At 39.7% G+C, this 22,007-nt stretch overlaps 1 protein-coding gene across 5 annotated transcripts in view; it reads left to right on the top strand.

Moving 5' to 3' along the window:
* Nucleotides 1-22,007, top strand: part of TUB (TUB bipartite transcription factor) — a 296,542-nt gene that overhangs the window by 223,271 nt on the left and 51,264 nt on the right. For all 5 annotated transcript variants that reach the window (XM_030560445.1, XM_030560442.1, XM_030560444.1 and 2 more), the window contains exons 2-3: nt 6,747-6,798; nt 12,214-12,376. In XM_030560445.1, coding sequence (XP_030416305.1) covers nt 6,747-6,798; nt 12,214-12,376 — 215 coding nt within the window. The remainder of the gene's footprint in view (nt 1-6,746; nt 6,799-12,213; nt 12,377-22,007) is intronic.

Genomic DNA, 22,007 nt, shown 5'->3' with positions numbered 1-22,007 from the left:
GGGTTTAGCAGATCACCATATTTGGGGTTGGAAAGGAATTTTTCTCCAGGGCAGATTGGCAGAGGCACTGGGGGTTTTTCGCCTTTCTCTTCAGATTGGGTCATGGGTCACTTGCTGGTGGATTCTCTGAATCTTGAAGTCTTTAAACCACGATTTGAGGGCTTCAGTAGCTCAGGGGTTTGATACAGTAGTGGGTGGGTGAGATTCTGTGGCCTGCGTTGTGCAGGAGGTCAGACTGGATGATCATAATGGTCCCTTCTGACCTTAATGTCTGAGTCTATGATGATAAAATTATCATCACTGATTTTTTTTGTTTACCTTTGTTATCATACAGAACTTAAAAAATGTGATGAATTTAATCTATGTTGCATTGAGGCATTTCTGTTATGCATGTTTCCTGCATTGCTGAAGAAGTGATATCAGACATAGTAATCTGGCCAAAAGATTAAAACATTAAAACAAACATATTAAATCAACCACGGTTAATGAGGAGGAAAATTATTACAATGAAATTACTCATTTAAAATAGGATGTCATCTATTTTAAATTTAGGGCTTGATACAGTGCCAAATTAAGTCAATGAATAGACTCTTGTTCAGTTCAGTGGGCTTTGGATCAGGTCTTTAGTGCAAATCTCTAAAGTATAGACTTATCGGCCCGATCTTGACTCCTGTACAAGGCATATACCTACTTATCTGAAAAGGTAGTTTACCTGAGGTAGGAGTACAGGACAGATCCTATATGGAAAATTATCTAATAGTTGACCTACATAAGTTCTAAATCTTTAACTTTATTTAAATTAGAACTGTATTGCAGCAAAACTGCAATAAATCTTTCAGTACTTTACACAACAGATCATTGCCTTTTCTGATAGATTGTTTTTAGGATTTGGCAAAAACAGCTACCAATATATGGTGTTTAATCAACACTAAGAGTTGAGTATCATATCCTCATTCTATTTTGCCTTAAAATTATCAGCTGTTTAATATATATATTTATTGTAATAATTTGTACCTAATTAAGACTTACTAAATCTGACTACCTTTGTGCTGATGAGGATTTTCTGACTTGCATGTCAAAGATACAGTCAGATTTAATCTAGTAACCTCACTCTATATGCAACTACTTTCTGACAGCAGCCCCACCACAATACTCCCTTCAGTTTTGCCATTGTATTGTGCTTTTAGTTACAGACCCTCTCCATCATTGTGACCACTGATCAGTGAAACTGTGTCCACTTGTTCATTCACAACTATGTTTAGCAACAGTCTTAGGCCTGATCTGCACTACAGAGTTAGGTCAACGTAAGGCAGTTTACATTGACCTAACTTAGGTTGACTTAATTTTGTAGTGTAGATTTGCCCTAAGTCACTGGGTCCTCTGCGTGCAAAGCAGGGAGGGAGAATATGAAACAGTTGTATTTCCCCTATCTTCAGAGGGAACTGGGAAACGTAGAGGATGCTGCTACTGGACTATGCTTCTCCCAGAGGTTAGGAAGGAAGAAAGTGCCACTGCTGCTTCTGAACTTTCTTGTCTCCCACAAAATGGTGTTGAAAAGAATCCTCTGTAGTTTCATACTGAGGACTGGGACATCTGTATGCCAGGGATGCTAAGTATTGTGGCAGGATCTTCTGCTAACTCTTTATACTGAGTTTTCATCTACATCTGTCACTTCAGTGCTGGTAACAGGCCACATCCCAGGATTTTCATGCAGGCATTTTAGGGCAGCACAGGAAGGTGCCACCTGAGTTAACCAGAAACCTATTTTTAAGATGTCAAATGTCCTTTCAGTGGCATATCTGGTGGGTCATTGAGCCTTGTTATAATTTCTCCTGTGGGGCATTTGGGAATGTGAAATAGCGGTCATTAGCCACTTGCTCCAGGGATAAATGCTGTCCCTTAGAAAATAATAATGGGACACTATATTTCCAGCTGAGGGTGACCTACTAATATAACCGTGAAACACTGAAGGCTAAATTCTACCCTCATTTTCATCATTGACTTCATTGGGAGATACGCAGACATTAAGTGAGGGCAGAATGCACCCACAGGCACTGTTTTTGGTATTCTGTACTTAAGAATAAAATCCCTGTGTCTAGACTAGGAAGGATTTGAAGGTGTGATATAGAATGTGTTGGCTAACATGTTCTTAACACATCTGAACAGTCTAGTGCAAATAAGGTACCCTGCCTTTCATATGTGCTAAACTGGTTGAGATAAAATATAGGTGTTAGTTTGACCATCTTAGCACATTTTAACATAGTCACTGCCGTGTTTGAAAAGTCTAGTGTCACCTTGTTAATTAGAACTTGTTGGCTGATGCATTCTAACATCACACTTTTAAATCCTAGCCCAGGCAAAGCCTAAGTGATGTCCTGTAGCACAGAGGATTGTCTGAAAATGAGCTGTAGGAATTCTTGGGACAGTAATGATAATATTTTTCTAATGCCTGCATATTTGGCTTTCCAAAACTCTTTATAAACATTAAGCCTCACATTGCCCCTTTGAAGGAGGGTGGGAAGGATATATTCCAGTCCACATTTCAGAGAGAGTGAACTAAGGGGCCAGGAGGAGGCTGGCATATTCACATTCCAACAGGACTCGATTTCACAGAAGATGACTAGTGTTGAATTTAAATGAGACAGTTTGAAGCTTGAACAACCAGAGGGACAAGGTTTGCAGTTTACACTTATTTATACAGGGAATGTGGGAAACAGCCCAGAGATTTATAAAATAGCCATCAGGCCACAGAGAAGGGTCTATGGAAGAAGCAAAAGAGCTTCGTAAGTTGTTGGCAAGCAGCTCTCAGTCCCAGCTTGGCTGCAAATACTGTGATCCTGCATATGTTCTAAAAATAATCTCATTCAACAGGAAGAAGGTATGGAGCAGTGTCTTAAAAAGCACAATAGTCACAACACCTGTCTGGAGATTCATTCCTTTGGGCCCCATTCAGCATGTAAGGCAGTCACTTTGAATCCACTGCGTGCTAAATCAGTAAAAATTACATCCATTTTCTGACCAGTTCCTACATACTGTGTAATTTAAACCAGCATTTTTAACACTGTAGGTTTTGGCCCAGACTTCTGTAAGAGTTGCTCTTGTTTACACAAAGCCTGGAGTTAGCCTGTTTAGCCCAATGAATCATAGCTAAAGTTGAAAATGGAATTGAAGAGGCCAGCCAGATATCTACTCCTCCGTTCTGACCACTGGGCCCCGCTTGGATATTATGATGAAGTGCGCTATAGAAAATCTGAAGTTAGAAGTTAGATCCTGAGTGTTTAGTGACCATATCCATGGTACAATACTTAGCATCACAGACAAACCAGGATATTACTGGAATATAATAGTCTGCAATACTATTTAATCCGTTTATATGGGAATGTATATGATGAGGTCTATAGCTCATTTGCTGTATCATCTGAGAGAGGCAGATGACATGAAGACAGAGTTCTATTTCCAAGTCTGCAAATGACTTGACTGTGCAGGTCACTTACCCTCTCTGGGCCTCTCCAGGTGCATTTTTGCCTGTGCAGTTCTAAAACTCTGGACTGTTATCTAAATTTTTAAGCACTCAGTTTAAATCTCAAGAGGGGATTTTTAGTTCATGCACTAGAGTTGATTGATACTCACGTTTCACTAAAATCATTTGCTGAAAAATATATTTTGAGGACATGTTACGTGTATTATAGGAAAAATAAATATTCAGGAGAATGCAGACAATCTCATGAGGATTCTGTTTATGTACCTTTCATAATATGCTTTCAGTTTCTCAAAAGAAAGATGCTAAGTACAAATTATTATTTGTTGTAGGTATTTTGTTGAAAAACACTAGCAAACGTTGCTGTTGGTGCACTGTCTCTTTTGGAAAATAAATACATTGTTTGGTTCTTTTGAGAACAGCATCAAGACCATAAGCTCCCTGGGACAGGGATATGGGTGAGATTTTCACCCCCTGCTATGGCTGCTGTACACGTCTGTGCAGTGTAAAGGGGCTGTAAAAACCCTGTGGCCAGCCAGGGGAGAATTCTACCCAACAAATGAGTTGTATGGGACAGCTGTAGGCTTCAAGTTCAAACCCTGGAAGGGGTTGGGCATGCATGGTAGGGGCATATGAGAAGACTAGGAGGGTGTTGTGCTATAGTACTTTGTGTTGATGGGTTTCTGGGCAGTTACCATGAATTTGGAGGTTATGTGGCTTAATGGCACCTTTCCCCTTTCACTTCCAGGACTGCAAGTTTTGTACTGTGCTTTTTAGAGGCACCGGACAGAATCTCACTCAAAGTTATCTTCTGTATTTTGTCCCACACTGGTTGTGCTGTCAGTGTTTAATAAATAAGAATAGGAAACTGATATAAATAGTTGGCATAGCTAAGTAGCTAATACTTTTAGGGTGTTTGGTGATTAGGAAGGGTCCTCTTTCCAGGGATCCTAAGGCTATTTTAGAATTTGACAACCACAGATGACACATAACTATGACGTGTTTGACATGCCCACCTCTTTTAGCCTCTCATACTGGCAATGTAATTTATCAAATTGGGATGTCTGAAACACTTGTTCGGTCTCACAGATTCACAAAATGAATTATCTGTATGGTGCCATGTTTTCTCAGAGTTAGACTCATTTTCTTATGGGTCTAGTACAATTTTCACTAAAGTAACAAAAGCAAATTTATCTTTTCTCGCACCCACAACACTCTCACTGTCCCTCAGGATGTTGTCTTTTGTGGAATGAGGCAGTAAAAGCACAAATGCCAGCTGCCTCCTGGCCCCAGAGGTGCTCAAGCCGCCTGTTCCACCCCAGGCCCTACTCCTGCCCAACTCCAAGCCCCCTCCCACCCTGCTCAACCCCTACCCCGCCTCTTCCCACCCAGTTCCGTCCCCTCCCTCCAGCACCTCCTGAATGCCACAGAACAGCTGATCGTGGCGGGTGGGAGGTGCTGTGAGGGAAGGGGAGGAGTTGATCAGCAAAGCCACTGGCGGATGGGAGGCGCTACGGGGAAGAGAGGGAAGCTTGACTGCCAGTGGGTGCTCTAGCCCTGGAATACCCTTGGAGTCAATGCCTATGAGCAAAAGTTTCAAACAGGATTGTTTTGACAGCAGTCGTGACTGAATCTGCCCAGATATATCTTAGATCAACTGTCACCAGCTGACGCCCACTCAAAATTTGCAAGTGTTGTAAAGTTCACTTAGAAGCTCCAGGGCCAGATCAGTGCCCCTGTTTGCCTTTAGACTTTTCATCTGAGGAAATCTTACTGGTAGCACAGTTGGTTGCAGAGATGAGGAGAGACTTTTAAGAGGCCATTTTTTATGCCTCTTCTAGCTTTGAAATTCTAACCATTTATCTCTTCATTGCCTGGAATGCTGCATAGGTTGCTCACAGGTGGTATACTAAATATAACACAGCTAGCAGTATCTCCCAAAAGACCCACAAACTTTTATATCCGTAATTCTTCTAATGCACAATTCCATTTCTTAATATGAAACTTGCTTCACTGTGCGTCTTGTAACATCAGCCTTTTATAAGATATATTTAACGATGCCTGCTGCGTATCTTATAAAAGGCTGATGTTATGCTATGTGCTTCATCGCACATCTTTATTTCTTTGTCCTCTGGTGGGTGAAAGCCCAAAGGTTGTTCCTATATTCAACTCTCCCACTTAACTCTATACCATGTTGCCTGCAACCTAGTTAAGAAATGCAGAGTATGCTGAACTAATATTATGTCACTTTCCAATTATTTTAAAATGCGCATAAGTTTTGACTCTCTCTTGTACTGCTCTTGTAATTGTCAAGGGTGCCTACAGTATGAGATGCACATTTTTGTGTTATAAGTGGAAATCAAATTAATATAATCAATTTTAAAGCATGTTATATTTGTATTTTTTGGTAGTCCATATTCATCTATTTAATTAAATCTATGAACTTATTTATCTACTTTAATTTTTTAGTCATAAATATTGTTACAGCTTGTAGAACTTGTCTCCTCCCCCACCACCAAATAAGGTGGATTTAAAAGTTTTATCAAATGTAATGCAGGGAAAGTTTCTCCTTTATTTCCATCCAACGTCGAATTAATGAAAATGACTGAATCTGGCATGAGCTAATCCCCCAATCAGCAACAATAAACAATCACCTAGAAGCAGAGAGAAAATTATGGTAATTGGTAGTACACAATACTGTTTGGATTGCAGATCTCTGACTTTTTGAGTGCAGACAGTAAATCAGAATCTCTTGTAAGTATAATTCTTCAGATTTTCAGGAAAGAAACAGTTCTGGTTCTCAGCCTGAAGAAGCTTATACCATTCATTTTCTCAAGCCAATTTAAAATACTGATGATTTGCTAAACTGCTTCTAAAACTCGTTACCACTGTATGTGCTTTATATAGAAATTTACACTCTTTCCACTGCTGTACATTTTAATATCTTTATTATAAGGTAATCAAGAACAAAGCATTTGTACTGCAGGCATAAGACTCTTGTGAAACACTGTGGGTTTGTGTTCCTTTATGATATGGCTGAATCTAAACTTTGTAGCATGTAGACATTATACATAGAACTTTATTTATATTTCACGGGTTTCTTTTAATTTTCTTGAGACAACTTGTGCAGGTTTAGTTAGGCAAACTTCCATGGACTGCTATGAGAGTTTTGCATGAATAAATCCTGCAAGATATGGCTCCAGTAATTGCAACTTGGTGTTCTGTTGACTGACAAATACTTTCTAATGAATTCTCTTTGTCTTTGCAGTGTTTTAGATGATGAAGGTAGCAATCTGCGTCAACAGAAGCTTGACAGACAGGTGAGATTTTGGAGTCTGCTTTCGGCCTATTTCCTTTTGACAAGTTAGGGCTTGCTTAACTGGATTACTATGGAATATGGAGACCTCCTTTCATTGACACACGCATAGCTGATTGAGGTATCCTACCAGAAAATTGCATCTTGAAATATTAGTTCCCTGGCCTTTGGAGTGTGCTATACATGCTTAAGTGATGGAAAGGAAAGGATTGTGAAGATTATTATTAGTGTTGACTTTTTCTTATTATTGTGATTTGAGTGGTTTTCATTTTTGTTGACTTAGAGTTGCATTATGATGATTTAGAATGCATTATTCCTTCCGGAGACCATGAAAAAACAAAAAAGAAAAGCACAAGGGTACTAGCAAGAGTGTCAACCAGCTGAGAATTAACACACAGTTTTCAGAATTTTTCCTCCTTATTCCCAACCAGATAGGATTTAATACTCTTAGGGTATGTCTATACTACCCGCTAGATCGGTGGGCAGCGGTTGATCCAGCGGGGGTCAATTTATCACGTCTAGTCTAGATGCGATAAATCGGCCCCCGAGCACTCTCCCGTCAATTCCTGTACAGTATCAGAGGGGTAGCCATGTTAGTCTGGATCTGTAAAAGCAGCAAAGAATCCTGTGGCACCTTACAGACTACGGGAAAAGGATAAATGGACACAAATGAGATATTAGGAATGGCAATATACAAAAACCTGTCGGATAACACTTCAGCCTCCCTGGCCACACTATAGCAGACCTTAAGGTGGCCATCCTGCAGCAAAAAAACTTCAGGACCAGACTTCAAAGAGAAACTACTGAGCTTCAGTTCATCTGCAAATTTGACACCATCAGCTCAGGATTAAACAAAGACTGTGAATGGCTTGCCAACTGCAAAACCAGTTTCTCCTCCCTTGGTTTTCACACCTCAAGCGCTAGAACAGGGCCTCATCCTCCCTGATTGAACTAACCTCGTTATCTCTAGCTTGCTTGCATATATATACCTGCCCCTGGATATTTCCATTACATGCATCTGAGGAAGTGGGTATTCACCCACGAAAGCTCATGCTCCAAAACGTCTGTTAGTCTATAAGGTGCCACAGGATTCTTTGCTGCTTTTACAACTCCTGTACAGTAACTCCTCACTTAAGGTTGTAGTTATGTTACTGACTTTAAGTGAAACGATGTTAAGCGAATCCAATTTCCCCATAAGAATTATATAAATAGGAGGGGTTAGGTTCCAGGGAAATTTTTTTTTTGCCAGACAAATGGCACATGTGTGTATATATATATACACACACACTATATATATTTAATAATGTACACAGCAATGATGATTGTGAAGCTTGGTTGAAGTGGTGAAATCAGAGGGGTGGGATATTTCCAAGGGAATGCCTTACTGCTAAATGATGAACTAGCAATTGGCTAGCTCTCAAGGGTTAACTCGTTGTTAATGTAGCCTCACACTCTACAAGGCAGCAGGAATGGAGGGAGAGGAGACAGCATGTTAGACAGACACAGAGACACACACTGTGTGTGTGTGTGTGTGTGTGTGTGTGTGTGTGTGAGAGAGAGAGAGAGAGAGAGAGAGAGAGAGAGATATGCATTTTCCCTTTAAGTATGCTGACTGCACTCTTAAGTGCACTGAGATGCAGCTGCTGCCAGGAAGCTCTCTCTGTCCTGAGCACTGTTGTGTCCCCCCCCTGCTCTGTGGAGATGGGGTAAGCAGGGTACAGGAGCAGGGGGGGAGGAAGACACCCTGACATTAGCCCCCTTCTTCTCCTCCCCCCCTCCCCCGCCCGCACAACAAGCAGGAGGCTCGGGGAGCAGATCCAAGGCAGAGGGCAGGAGCAGCACATGGCAGTTGGGGGAGGGACAGCTGAACTGTCGGCAATTGGTAGCCTGCTGAGCAGCTGCTGCACAGGGAACTTAGCGGAGTGGGGAGCTGATGGGGGGGCTGCCGGTCCACCCTGGTTACAGGCCCCCAGCAGCTAACTGCAATGGGCTGCTCTTCCTGCAAGCAGTGGACAAAGCAGGCGGCTGCCAAGCGATGTTATAAGAGAGCATTGCACAACTTTAAACGAACATGTTCCCTAATTGATCAGCAATGTGACAATGAAACAACGTTAACCGGGATGACTTTAAATGAGGAATTACTGTACTCTACTGCCATGAGAAGTGCAGGCTGTCAATAGGGGATCAGTAGCAGTCGACTCACCGCAGTGAAGACACTGCGGTGAGTAGGTCTAAGTATGTCGACTTCAGCTATGTTATTCACATAGCTGAAGTTGCGTAACTTAGATTGATCTCCCCACACCGCCAGCGTAGACCAGGCCTAAGTCATTAAGTCATGTGCTGTGTTGTTTATCTTTCTACCATGTTCTTAAATGACCTACATAAACACTCATTCTGAAGATCTTGAGTGAAATCTTGTCCCCACTGGGGTATGTCTATACTGCAATTAGACACCTGCGCCTGGCCCATGCCAGTTGACTCAGGCTCCAAGGGCTCAGGCGTGGTTTAATTGTGGGGTAGACATGCAGGCTCGGGCTGCAACCCAAGCTCTTGGACCCTCCCACCTGCAGGGTCTTTGATCCCAGGTTCCAGCCCAAGCCCGAACATCTACACCACAATTAAACAGTGCCTGAGCCCTGGGAGCCTGAGGTTCAGGCCAGCTGTGGGGTTTTAATTGCAGTGTAGACATAACCACTAAGGTCAAAGGGAATTTTACCATTGACTTTAGTGGAGTTAGGGTTTCACCCTTTGTCTTTAATTTCCACTTGGCCCTCTTTCGAAGAACCTCTGGCTCTCTTTCAACATGTTTTATGTATCAAACTTGATCTTCTGTTACCTTTGCTTCCATTGTAATGTCCACTCCACACTCATCAGGTTAGGGTTAAGGTCAGGGTCTTTCAGTCTGTGCCCCATTTTCAATATCAAATACTTTATGTCTATGCCATCTTGCCTCTGATTATAATGTTATTATAGCCATGCTGTTCCCAGGATATTAGAGAGACAAGATGGGTGAGGTGATATCTTTTATTGGACCAACTTCTGTTGGCAAAAGAGACAAGCTTTCAAGCTACACAGAGTTCTTCTTCAGGCTTGGGAAAGGTATTCAGAGTGTCACAGCTAAATATAAGGATCAGATTGTTTAGCATAAGTAGTTAACATATATTCTAAGGGACGATGGAAGGTGAAGTGGCCTGTTAACACCTCTGGGAACTTAAATTCATATCTTTGCTAGGCACTAAAAATCCTGGTCTTAATAAAGACTCTGGATTTATGGTTTATTACAACAATCGATAACCCATTAACCTCCCTCTTTTTCCTCTAACTCCAGAAGTATTAATAGGCCACTTCACCTCGAATAGTTCCTTAGAATATGCGTTAACTACTTATGCTAAACAATCCATTCTACCTTGTATTTAGCTATGACACTTTCCCAGGCCTGAAGAAGAGCTCTGTGTAGCTTGAAAGCTTGTCTCTTTTGCCAACAGAAGGTGGTCCAATAAAAGATATCACCTCACCCATCTTGTCTCTCATGTTGCGTGAGTCAGTTTCTGACTTTCTAATTGATGTTGAGTAGCAGCACATCATTCGTGGAGTAAATTAGTACTCAACATGAGGGAAGGCTGTCAGAAACTGATCCTCTCTGGATATTCCTCTACTTTAACCCAGCCCTTTTGCTATTTATAACAGCATGTTATATATGTTGTATTTTCTTTTTCTCTCTACCTGGAGAGAAGTCAAAAGACAACCCATGTAAAAACAGCATAGTACAGAGGAAGGGGACAAATCAGACACTGGGTTATTACAATTAAATCTTCTTAACCCCTATAGTTTCTTGTGGATGTTCAAAGTGGCTAGAATGATACCTCATAAATATACATTGGCTTTTGTGAGGATATACCCCCCAAATCTGAACTCTGGGATACAGATGTGGGGACCCGCATGAAAGACCCCCTAAGCTTATCTTCTACCTTTATCTTAGGTTAGAATTCTTCCAAGGCACAGTCTTCTGCCTTGGACAGATGTTGCTGCCATCACTAAGTGATTTTTCACAAATATTCAGGGAAGGGTCACTTGGAATCCATATCCTCCCAAAATATCCCCTCAAGCTTCTTCACCCCCTTTCCTGGAGAGGCTTGAGAATAAAATACCAACTAGTTGCCTTAGTAGTGTGAGCATAGACCAATCCCTTGTCTAAGGACTTTGGAATCAAAAGATTCTTTTTTAAAAAAAAAAAAGGTAAATTTCATTTAAAAAAAGAAAGAAACACATTTGAAAACTCAGGCTTTAGGGATTAAACACCAGAAATAACTTTCTTGGGGTTCAGCTTAATGGTAACAAGCAAAACAAAAGCACATGGGGTTACCTACCACAAACCAAAACAACCAAAATGGTTCCTAATCGCATCTGTCTTAACTTTTCCTTGGCAACTTACATATCTCAGATTCCAAATGAGGAATTTCTAGGTATGATGCTGATGATTTCCCATACCTGGCTTAAAGCTTACAGCTTGTTGCTGCCTTCCCCTCTCTCCAGCCCCAGAGACAAAGAAATGCCCCCACCCTACACACACGAACGCACCCAGCAGTTTTTCCAGTTTGAAAGGGTACAGCCTCCCTATTGGTTCCCTGGTCAGGTGCCAACTCAGGTTAAGCTTCTCTTAACCCTTTACAGTTAAGGCAATTAGCGTACAGCTGCTAAGGATGATTCTGTAGCTACTGACTGGCTGGGTGTCCATAAAAGGGAGCTATCCCCCCATCATTTATCACAGCTTCTATCACATTCTGAACTTAGAAACATCTGGAGGGAGAGACTTATGCAATCTTAAAGACATCCTCTGCCTTCTAGCAGTTAATACTTGCTTTTCACTTGGTGTAAATGAGAATTGAAAATAGGGTGTGTAATTAAAATTCAGCATGTATCATTGTTACACTGGGCTTGTGTCCAGTCTTGTCACTTGATTCTAGTTTACAGATTCTTTTCTTGATTTACATAAACATAAATCAGTGTTTTCATGCCTCATGCTGTGGTTATCGTATTAATCCACAGTGCTCCCACATTGTTGGCTTCCCAAAAGATGTTGTTGTTTTTTATTCAGCTCTGACAGCCAGTAGACTGCTCAGAAACATCTATTTGACCTGTTTGGTACTTTCAGTAGAGTTTTAGAAAGGTTTTCTATGGTCTGGCATCCCAATGTCCTATTAGACTGTGTTCTTGGCACTTGAAAATAGCATACAAGGTGGACTGCCATTGCAGAAGATGTAAGGATATCAGTTGTGATTTACTGGAAATTCTACAGTATGAAATCAAATAACATTCAGTTAAGCACAGTTTGCAGAACAGAAGCTATGTGTACACAGACTCCCCTAGAAAAGTGGCATTTATTCTAATAGTAAAGTACTTTTCTTTGTATTTCCCCCAGCGAGCATTGCTAGAACAGAAGCAGAAAAAAAAACGCCAGGAGCCACTAATGGTTCAGTCCAATGTAGACAGCCGCACAAGAACACGAAGAATGAAACATTCAGAGGAACAGGCGCCGCTGGTTGAATCGTATCTTAACAGCAACAGCAGCACCATTTTTCATGGTATATTGACATAGTCTATAGAGTGCATGTTTACTGCTAGAAGTCCTGTTTAAGGTGACAAGACAGCAAGTGTGAAAAATCAGGATAGGGGATGGGGGGTAAATAGAATCCTATATAAGAAAAAGACCCAAAAATCGGGACTGTCCCTATAAAATCAGGACATCTGGTCACCCTAGTCCTGTTGTTTTGTTGAAAAATGAAGAGAACGTGGGATCAAGAATGTAATCTTTTAAATGAATACCTGAAAGCTTAGCTCAGCTGTGTTTGGGGATGAAAATGGTAATAACTATGCAGAATTCCAAAGTAACCACTGTCATAACTTTAAAATGAGCTTTTTTGACAGGGGAAACTTTCAGTATGATGTTATCCTTGCTTGAGTTCCTGCTCTCCATTTAATAAACTGTAATCTCCATACTTTACATTCTCCCTTTAAATCTGATTTCAGTATGTGAAAGGAGGTTGTTGAATGTTTTGTACAAAGATAAAATATGGTAGTGTACCATAATACTCTGAGGGGTTACATGAAATGCAGGTATCCATGCTACTCACAAATTGTGAGTGAATTTTTTTTTCCTTTTCTGTGGACTTTATTCATAGAAGTTCCATAATGCATCAACTATGAATAAGGGTTTTTGAATAGTAAACCTCTTTTAACTATGCTTCTGAAAGATGTTCAAGCAATAGATCTGATTTTAGATGAAGGGAAAAAAGCACATTATTTTCTCTCCTAATCAGAGAGAAAAACATATCAAAAGAGAGACTAATTTTTCCCCATGCTGTCGAGGAAGTTGATATTGTACAGAATTTTATGAAAATGTTTTCTTTAGTAGTTAGCTACAGGAGATAAAAAGTAAAAGGAAATTTTCATCATCGTAACAGCTAATCAGAGGTGCAAAACCCTGTCCTATGAAATGTTATTTTATGATACACAACAGCAATTACCTTCTAAGCCACCTTTATTGTAAACTTAAATAACAAGGATTTCAAGTCAGCTACAGCCCAGAGAAACCAGACATCATCTCACAAACAGTAGTGAAATCCTTATTTATACTACGCTAAATGCTGCAAGTGCTTGCACCCTAGGCAACCCTTCTGACATCAGTGAGGTTGCCTGGGGTGTTAGTTAAGGCAGAATTTAGCCCTTCATATCACATCACATCAAAGTTTTTCCACTCAGGTCATTCCTTGGAACAATTATTCACTTAGCCTCAAATTACTTTATTTTAAATTCTCTCTCCAGCCCTGCCACCACAGGATGGCAATGGACAGCACAGACTTTCAAACCCTGAAAAAGAAGCAAGACACTATATTTTACAATACCATGTAAACCATTAAATGAGGTTCTTTTTACATCTCACGTAGTACAAGTAAATAAGATGGGCAGAATAGCATAGTCCTGAAAATGCATTAATAATATATAGCTATATTTTCTCACATTCAGCCTTTGGATTGTAAACTTCTGGGTATAACTCTCCAGGTAATAAACTGTTTGTGCATTTATCAGAAGCCTCAACTTAACAGCATCTCATTACTGAATAAAGTGGTTTGTTCCTTTGTAAAATCCTCTCTCAGGAATATTATTCTTGAAAACACTGTGAGAACTACAGAAGTGTTCTTTTTTGTTGTATTTTTCTTCAGGAGTGTGGTTGGTGGTGTCAAGATTCAGCTGCTGTGTGGGGCATATTTGGGTTTCAATGGCCATTTTTAACTGCAGTATTCATCTGCAATGAAAACGTTGGTATGTGGGAGTGTTGGATGCATTTGACAGCTGGGCTGTATCTGAAGAACTGTTCTACTCTTCCCCATTCACTTGTTTCTGTTATGTGTGCTTTAAAATGACTCTTTGTGGGAACTGGAATCTTAGTGCATAAACCGTACTGCATGTATGAGTGGGTGTGTGAGATTCATTCCTATGTAGCATGCACTGAATAAAGACGGTGTCTCCACATTTACCACTCCACATTTTTTTTCTTGTAAAATTCCTGTCTAAGCTATAGGAAGGCATAATGCAGGAATGCTTGTTTAATTTGATGGATAAAATTAAGGCTGCCGCTGGTGGAAGTGGATGATTAAATTATGAGGTGTATATATAATGCGAGGTCAGGAACAGGATAACACGATTCCTTCTTCCCACCATATTGGAGCTTGTCTGTACTGGGAAATTGACAGCATAGCTATAGTGGAATAATTATTCAGCTATGGCTATTCCAGAATAGCTCCCCCGTCACCACTTTATTCTGGAATAAACAAATCTTTATTGCAGAGTAAAGTTACTTTTGTTCCAGAATAGCGTTCATACAAGGAGCTATTCAGGAGTAGCTATAGTAGAATATCTTCTTCTGCTATAGCTGTGCAGTTTCCTTTTATAGACAATCCTTAGCTGGTGTTGGAATTCTGCATCCCTGCAGAATGATTACTGCTAATCCAAGCTTAATCTATAATCTTAAACTAAAATAGGGAAAGAATAAATTAAGAATTACTTAGATAAGTTACATTTCTTCAGTTTAGCGGTGCCTGTTAAAATACTTCCTGTATACTTAAGGAACTGGCTGAAGAGATCTCTGAACCATTAGTGTTTATCTTTGAAAGCTCGTGGAGGACCAGAGACCCCAGCGGACTGGAAAAGGGCAAATATAGTAAACATCTATAAAAAGGAGAATAGGGACAACCCAGAGTATTATAGACCAGTCATCTTAACCGGTACCCAGAAAGATCATGGACCAAATAATCAATCAGTCAGTTTGTAAACACCTAGATGATAATAAGGTGATCAGGAGCTGTCAATATGGATTTGTCAAGAACAAATCATGTCAAACCAACCTAATGTCCTCCTTTAATAGTGTAATAAACTTTGTGGGTAAGTGGGAGCAGTAGATGTGATACATCTCAACTTTAGTAAGTCCCACATGATCTTCTTATAAGTAAAGCAGGGAAATATAGCCTACGCAAACCTTGGGTGCAAAACCAATTGGAAAACCATACTCATGGTAGTCATGCTGGATGTTCATATTGAGTGGGGTTCTGCAGAGATCTGTCCTGTATACAGTTTTATTCAATATCTTCATAAATGATTTGGATAATGGCATAGAAAATATACTTATAAAGTTTGCGGACAACACCAAGCTGGAAGGAGTGGCAAACACTTTGGAGGACAGGATTAGAATTCAAAATCATCTTGATGAACTGGAGATATGGTCTGAAATAAATAGGATGAAATTTAGTAAGGACTAATTTGACCTATCAGTCCTCATCCTCAAAGGAAACCTTGCACAATGCTTTCCAAAGATGAGCCTGGGAGCTTAAATTCATTGCTCTGCTAGACGCCAAAAATCATGGACTGAACAGAGACACTGGATTTATGGCTTGTTGCAATAATCTGTAACCCACTAACTCCGTCTTTTTATCCTATGATTGCAGAGTTGTTAATTGGCCACTCTACGCTGTTTCTTGAATGGTACCTTACAATATGTGCTAACTACTCATGCTAAACAATCTGTTCCATCTCACATTTTGCTGGGAGTTCCTTTCCCAAACCTGAAGAGGAGCTCTGTGTGGCTTGAAAGCTTGTCTCTCTCACCAATAGAAGTGGGTCCAATAAAAGATATTACCTCATCCACCTTGTTTCTCTAAGGCCATGTCTACAGTAGCGCTTATGTCAGGAAAACTTTTGTCACTTGGAGTGTGACCCTTTCCCCCACCCCGAGTGCCATAAATTTTGCCGGTAAAAGTACTTGTGTTCACAGCGCTATGTTGGTGGGAGACGCTCTCCTGTTGACATAGCTCATTGAGCTGGTTTTATTATGTCAATGAGAGAGCTCTCTCCTGTTGGCATAATGTGGCAACACAACCGCTCTTACAATGGCGCAGCTGTATCTGTATAGCTGTGCCCTTGTAAGCTTGTAAGTGTAGACATGGCCTTAAGATGCGGAGTACTACACTCAGGAAAGCATAATCGGTTACACCAGTACAAAATGGGAAATGATTGCTTAGGAAGGAATGTTGCAGAAAAGGAACTGGGGTTATTGTGGATCTCAAATGTAATGAGTCGACAATGTAACACTGTTGCAAAAAAAAGTAAACATCATTCTGGAATGGATTAGCAGGAGTGTTGTGAGCAAGATACAAGAAGTAATTCTTTTTCTCTACTCAGCACTTAAAAGGTCTCAACTGGAGTACTGTGTCTAGTCTGGGAAAGGTGTGGGCAAATTGGAGAAAGCCCAGAGGAGAGCAGCAAAAATGATTAAAGGTGTAGAAAACAGGACCTACGAGGAAAGATTGAAAAAAGTGGGTTTGTTTATTCTGGAGAAGGGAAGGCTGGGTGGGGGGACTACATGATAATGTAAAAGTACATTACTTTTACATAAAGGTTGTTATAAAGGGGTCGGTGATAAATTGTTCTCCTTATCCACTGAGGACAGGACAAGAAGTAAGGGGCTTTAATTGCAGCAAGGGAGATTTAGATTAGACTTTAGGAAAAACTTCCTCACAGTAAGAGTAGTTAAGCACTGGAACAAATTGCTGAGGCAGATTGTGGAATCTCCATTGTTGGAGGTTTTTAAGAACAGGATAGAGAGACACTTGTCAGGCCTGGTCTAGATAATATTTAGTCCTGCCTCAGTGTAGGGGACTGGACTTGATGATCTATCAAGTTCCCTTCCATTCCTACATTTTTTGCAGGAATGTCTTGTTACATTCGGGATGGAGTCTAAGGAAGGTAAGAGTAGATCTGAGACTCTGGTCCCAGTTAGGGGCTGGACTGAGAGAGAGGGACAAAGGTGACTTTACTTTTGCATCTATAGATTCTGGAGTTGGAGCTAATGTAACCATCAGCATAAGATAGAGCAGCCCAAGGGTTAGGGTTGTGTTTGGTTTTTTTGTTTTTTTTTATTAAATACAGTATAATATGAGTGAATCTAGTGCTGGTGAAAGATGCTGGAATGACAGCTCTGAAAGTCTTTACCCATAGAATGGAAAAGAGCATTGCTTGCAGCCATGTAGACTTCCCTGATATTAACAAAATGATACGGTTAAACTCTTAACATGGAGGTGAGAGGCCAGTTTGTTATGCCCATTCATTTCTTGATGTGTGTTAAAACTACCAGTGAGAATCGCCATTAGTACCCTTAGTGACATGGGTGATGACACCTCTCCATTCAGGAAATGCACTGTGATTATAAAACTCAATTTGCATATGTCACCAAACACTCAGTAGCTGGTAATTATTTTTCAGTTTCCAGTGACTTTTGGCATAGGACTGAAAGGTGGTGTGTACCTGAGCCCATCTGTAATCCCATATAGAATTACATGTTTTTCATCTTTCATTCAATTACCATATTAGCATTGGTGCCATTTAATACTATAGAATAACTTCAGAAAGCAACAATAATTGTCAGGAAAAGGAAAACTTCAGGTAAAGTGAGGGCTTCTAACATCAATGTGCCAGTCCATAAAGTGACTGAATTGAGCTAAACAATTAGTAAGGAACAATAATAACACTGATAGAACCTTTTCCCCTTGAGTACTGAGTTGAGCTTCTACTTCTAACAGTCTAGCAACTGCGTTATTTCTGCATTAGATAGCCATTGTGGATGGACCATTTCAGATCCATCTGGCCCTAGTACAGATCTTAAAACTATTACTGAAATATAAAGCTTATATTTAACAACAGTACTTGTAGACTAATGATCTACAAATGGGACCCTTGTATGAAAGAGGAGTTTTGTTTTGTACTACTCTTTGGAAGAAATTACAATGTTACCTTTTGTTTCAAAACATTGTAATGTATTTGATGGAATCGGTTCGTGTGTGTGTGTGTGTAGGGCAATCAGAAGACATATAAACAAACGGGTTCTTGGTGAGATTTTGAAGATGTGTCTAAGGGAAAATAGATGAGGGAATAGAAAATATTGATACAAAAGATGAGTATAATGACAGGTCAATGCCCTTTTGATACTAATATCAAGTTTTAAAAGTAGTTTAAATTCTGGGCAGACAAACAGATCATTTTGGGCCTGATCCATATACTATTCATGTCAATGGGATTTTTTTTGTTGACTTCAGTGGGCTTTGAATCAGACCTTTCATCTTGTGAATAATCCTGATGTGTCCCAAATAATCAGATAAAAATTCCATCATTCATCATTATAAATAACTGCTTAATAATTTTCAGCAGTACTGTTTTCTCTTTGTTTTCATCATTATAGAAGAAAATGTATATAATTAAAATAACATAATTCATAAGAATAATTTCTGCCCAGAAAAGGCCATTTATTTACTACTTTTTTCCCTCTCCTTGTTTATTTCCACTTAATATCCTTGTACGGCATATTGTTAGTGGTTAGTTTAAAATGTTTACTTCCTAAATCATGCTCATCATTCTGGAACATCTAGGTCACATTTGCTGGCTTATTTTCACGTATCTCCACATCACATATTGCTACAAATTTTCTACAGAATTGGACAAAAGCATGAGCCCCTACAAACGTGTGATAGCAAAATTCCTCGATGCACACTCTTCTTTTCAGGCTGTTTTAAAGTATTGCAAATATCTGATGTGTGTTCCTGGAATATTGCCACTGGTTTAAGTAAAGTGGGAAGATAGACAAAAAGTTCATATGTATATACATACAATATTTGCCTTTATTGCAATAATTGATTTTTTAATATAGGATTTACTGAAACATGGTAAATACATTCATTTATTTTTGTAACTATCAAGCTGAGCTCAGTCCTGCATCTACTGATGCCAATATGAATTTGCCACTGGTACAGGACTGGAGGTCTGTACACAGAAATGTAGAGCAACAGTTGTGATTTAAAACATATTTAGTTGATCCCAAATTTGTGTTAACTAAGTAAAGAGGCTTATGCTGATGCAGAATAATTCTTTCACAGAGTTATAAAGAACTGACCTTTTCTACTGTTCCCTTAAATTTTCTGCAAATATAAAGGCAATTTTCATAGACAAGAAGGAATCATTTTTTTCCTGTGAAAATGGTGAATTTCCACTTGGACAAATTCCTTTTTTCACAGTTTTGAGAGAGGCTATAATCTGAACAAGGCAAAGTCTGCTTTTATTAATGTTACTTCTTTACAGATGTGGCTTTTGTATGTTTGAAATTAAAATGTTTTCAATTAAAAACAGAATAAAGCTCTCCTTCAAGTAACTTCGCAACAACTTTTGATTTAGAAGTTTAGGTTAACCATGTACAGGATTGCAGAATTACTTTCTCTTTCATTGTACGCAGTGTTGTTATATCTGTGTCAGTCCCAGGATATTAGGGAAACAATGTGGGTGAAGTAATTTTTTTTATTGGACTAGTTTCTGTTGGTGAAAGAGAAAAGCTTTTGAGCTTACATAGAGCTCTTCAGGTCTAGGAAAGTTACAGAGAGTGTCACAGCTAAATACAAGGTGGAACAGATTGTTTAGCAGGAGTAGTTAGCACATACCCCTGCAGTCATGGGGGGAAAGGGAAGGGGTGGGGAGAAAGACAGCTGGGGTGGGATGGGGCTTTCCACTAATAGATATTACCTCACCAACCTTCTCTCACTAATATCCTGGGACCAACACGTCTGTAGCAACACTGCATACTTTCTCTTTGACATTTGGCATCAGGGCTAAATGTCTGTATTTTGTGCCAACAGATTTCTGATCACAAGTCATAACTCTGGATTGTTAAATTTGATGTGTCATTCTGTTCTGGTACGATAAACGATGAGAGAGAGAGCGTTTTCCACTGAATGGCAAACTGTCAAATTTTAAGGTGACATCATTTAATCATTCATTTTAAAAACATTTGTGCATGTTCAGCAAAATTAATGGTTTGAATCCAGTTTTCTATTGACTTCACTCCGAGGTGTTTGTTCTTTTTGGGGAGAAAGCAGGGAATATGTTCTCTGCATTAGATCATACTCTTGATACTTGGAGTGCTGCCTTACCTCTTAATGAGGTGTGGGAGAATTTTGTGTTAGAAGATCATAATTTTTAGAAACTTCACGGGTGTCTTATGCTTGAGGTCTCATGCTGTCATTTATATGTCCCCAACATTGAAATCCTCTGTGCTAATTCAGTTTTTAAAAAAAACCAACAGATTGTAGATAGATGTTTGAAGAGTTGCTCATTCTGCTCTCTTGTCTGACTTGATATGTAACAGAAAACCTCCCAGTGCCCCATCTTGTGATTTACTAGTTAGTACATTGATCCATAAGCATTCCAGGTCTGTTTTTTCTAAATTGTCAATAACGCTAAAGGAACAGTATCTTAGATACAGGGTATGTCTACACTTGGAGCTGGGGGTACGATTACCAACTCACGTAGACATATTTGCTCTAGCTCTCAAGCAAGCTAGTGCACTAGAAAATAGGAGTTTAGACAGAGAACATGGGCAGCTGTGAGTAGCGGCATGGGCTACCTGGGCTGAGTTCGTACCCTTGGGTTCAGATGGGTTTGTACTCAGCACGACTAACCCAAGCTGCCACTCGCCGCTGTCTGTTCTACACCAGTTACACTACTATCACTGGCCTGCTAGCTCTATGAGAGCTGGTGAGAGTATGTCTGTGCAAGCTGGGAATCACATTCCTAGCTCCAGGTGTAGACAGAGCCATAGAATGCCATCCCTGATCCCCTTCTGCCCACTTTTTCTTTTCTAAATAGAGTATTTAACAGTGGTTTTAACATTCCAGTCATGTGGCTCATCCCACCAGGTTTCAGTAATACCAGGTATATCAGATTTGTTTTCATAAGTGAGCATTTCTAATTCCTCTAGTTAAAAAACCCAATACTTAACACATGTAAAAATGGGGAGGTTGATAGCAGTGAGTACAAAGTAACAGTTAGGAAATACAGGCAATGAGTAAAGGAAGCTAATGGTAGCAATAAAAAGATCTATGACCAGTAGGTTTAAGGATTATAGGAATTAATTCTTTAAATATATCAGGAACAAACAGAATCCTAACAATAGTATAGGTCTAGTGCTAGATAAGAATGGTAAAATAGTCAGTCATGATGCTAAAAGGGCAAGTACTTACAGGGGGAAGAGATTCCTGATAGCACATAGGTCTTTAAGGTAGCAGAAAAGGGCACAACAAGATCCAGTAGTTGGAAGATAAATGTGTTAGAAGACAAATTCAGACTAGAAATAAGATGCACATTTTTAATGAGAGGCGGTAATTAACCGTTAGAACAACTTACCTAAGGAATGTGGTGGATTCTCTGACACTTGATGTCTTGAAATCAAGACTGGTTATCTTTCTAAAACATATGTTATAGGTCTCCCAAAACTTACCAGCTTGGAACAGAAATTACTGGTTGAGGTTCACTGTGCTGTGTTATGCAGAAGATCAGACTGGATAATCATAATGGTTCTTTCTGGCCTTAAAAATCTAGGATTAGAAACCTGCTTGAGGGCATGAGTCTTTTACCCTTGCAATGAGTAGTAAGTTACTCCATGAATAGTTCCATTTAAATTGATGAACATGCACAAATAACTGCCACAGAAAAAAGTCTAAATAGTAATGGGACTACTCCCAGAATAAGACTCTATCCATGACTAAGGGCAGTGTATAAAAATGTATAAAGGATTGTTACAAGGAGGAGGGGGAAAAATTGTTTTTTTTAACCTCTGAGGGATAG

This window comes from Gopherus evgoodei, chromosome 4, assembly GCF_007399415.2.
Source record: "Gopherus evgoodei ecotype Sinaloan lineage chromosome 4, rGopEvg1_v1.p, whole genome shotgun sequence".
Classification (NCBI taxonomy): Eukaryota; Metazoa; Chordata; order Testudines; family Testudinidae; genus Gopherus; species Gopherus evgoodei.
The sequence above is the reverse complement of the archived record's forward strand: the minus strand, read 5'-3'. Positions and strand labels throughout refer to the sequence as shown.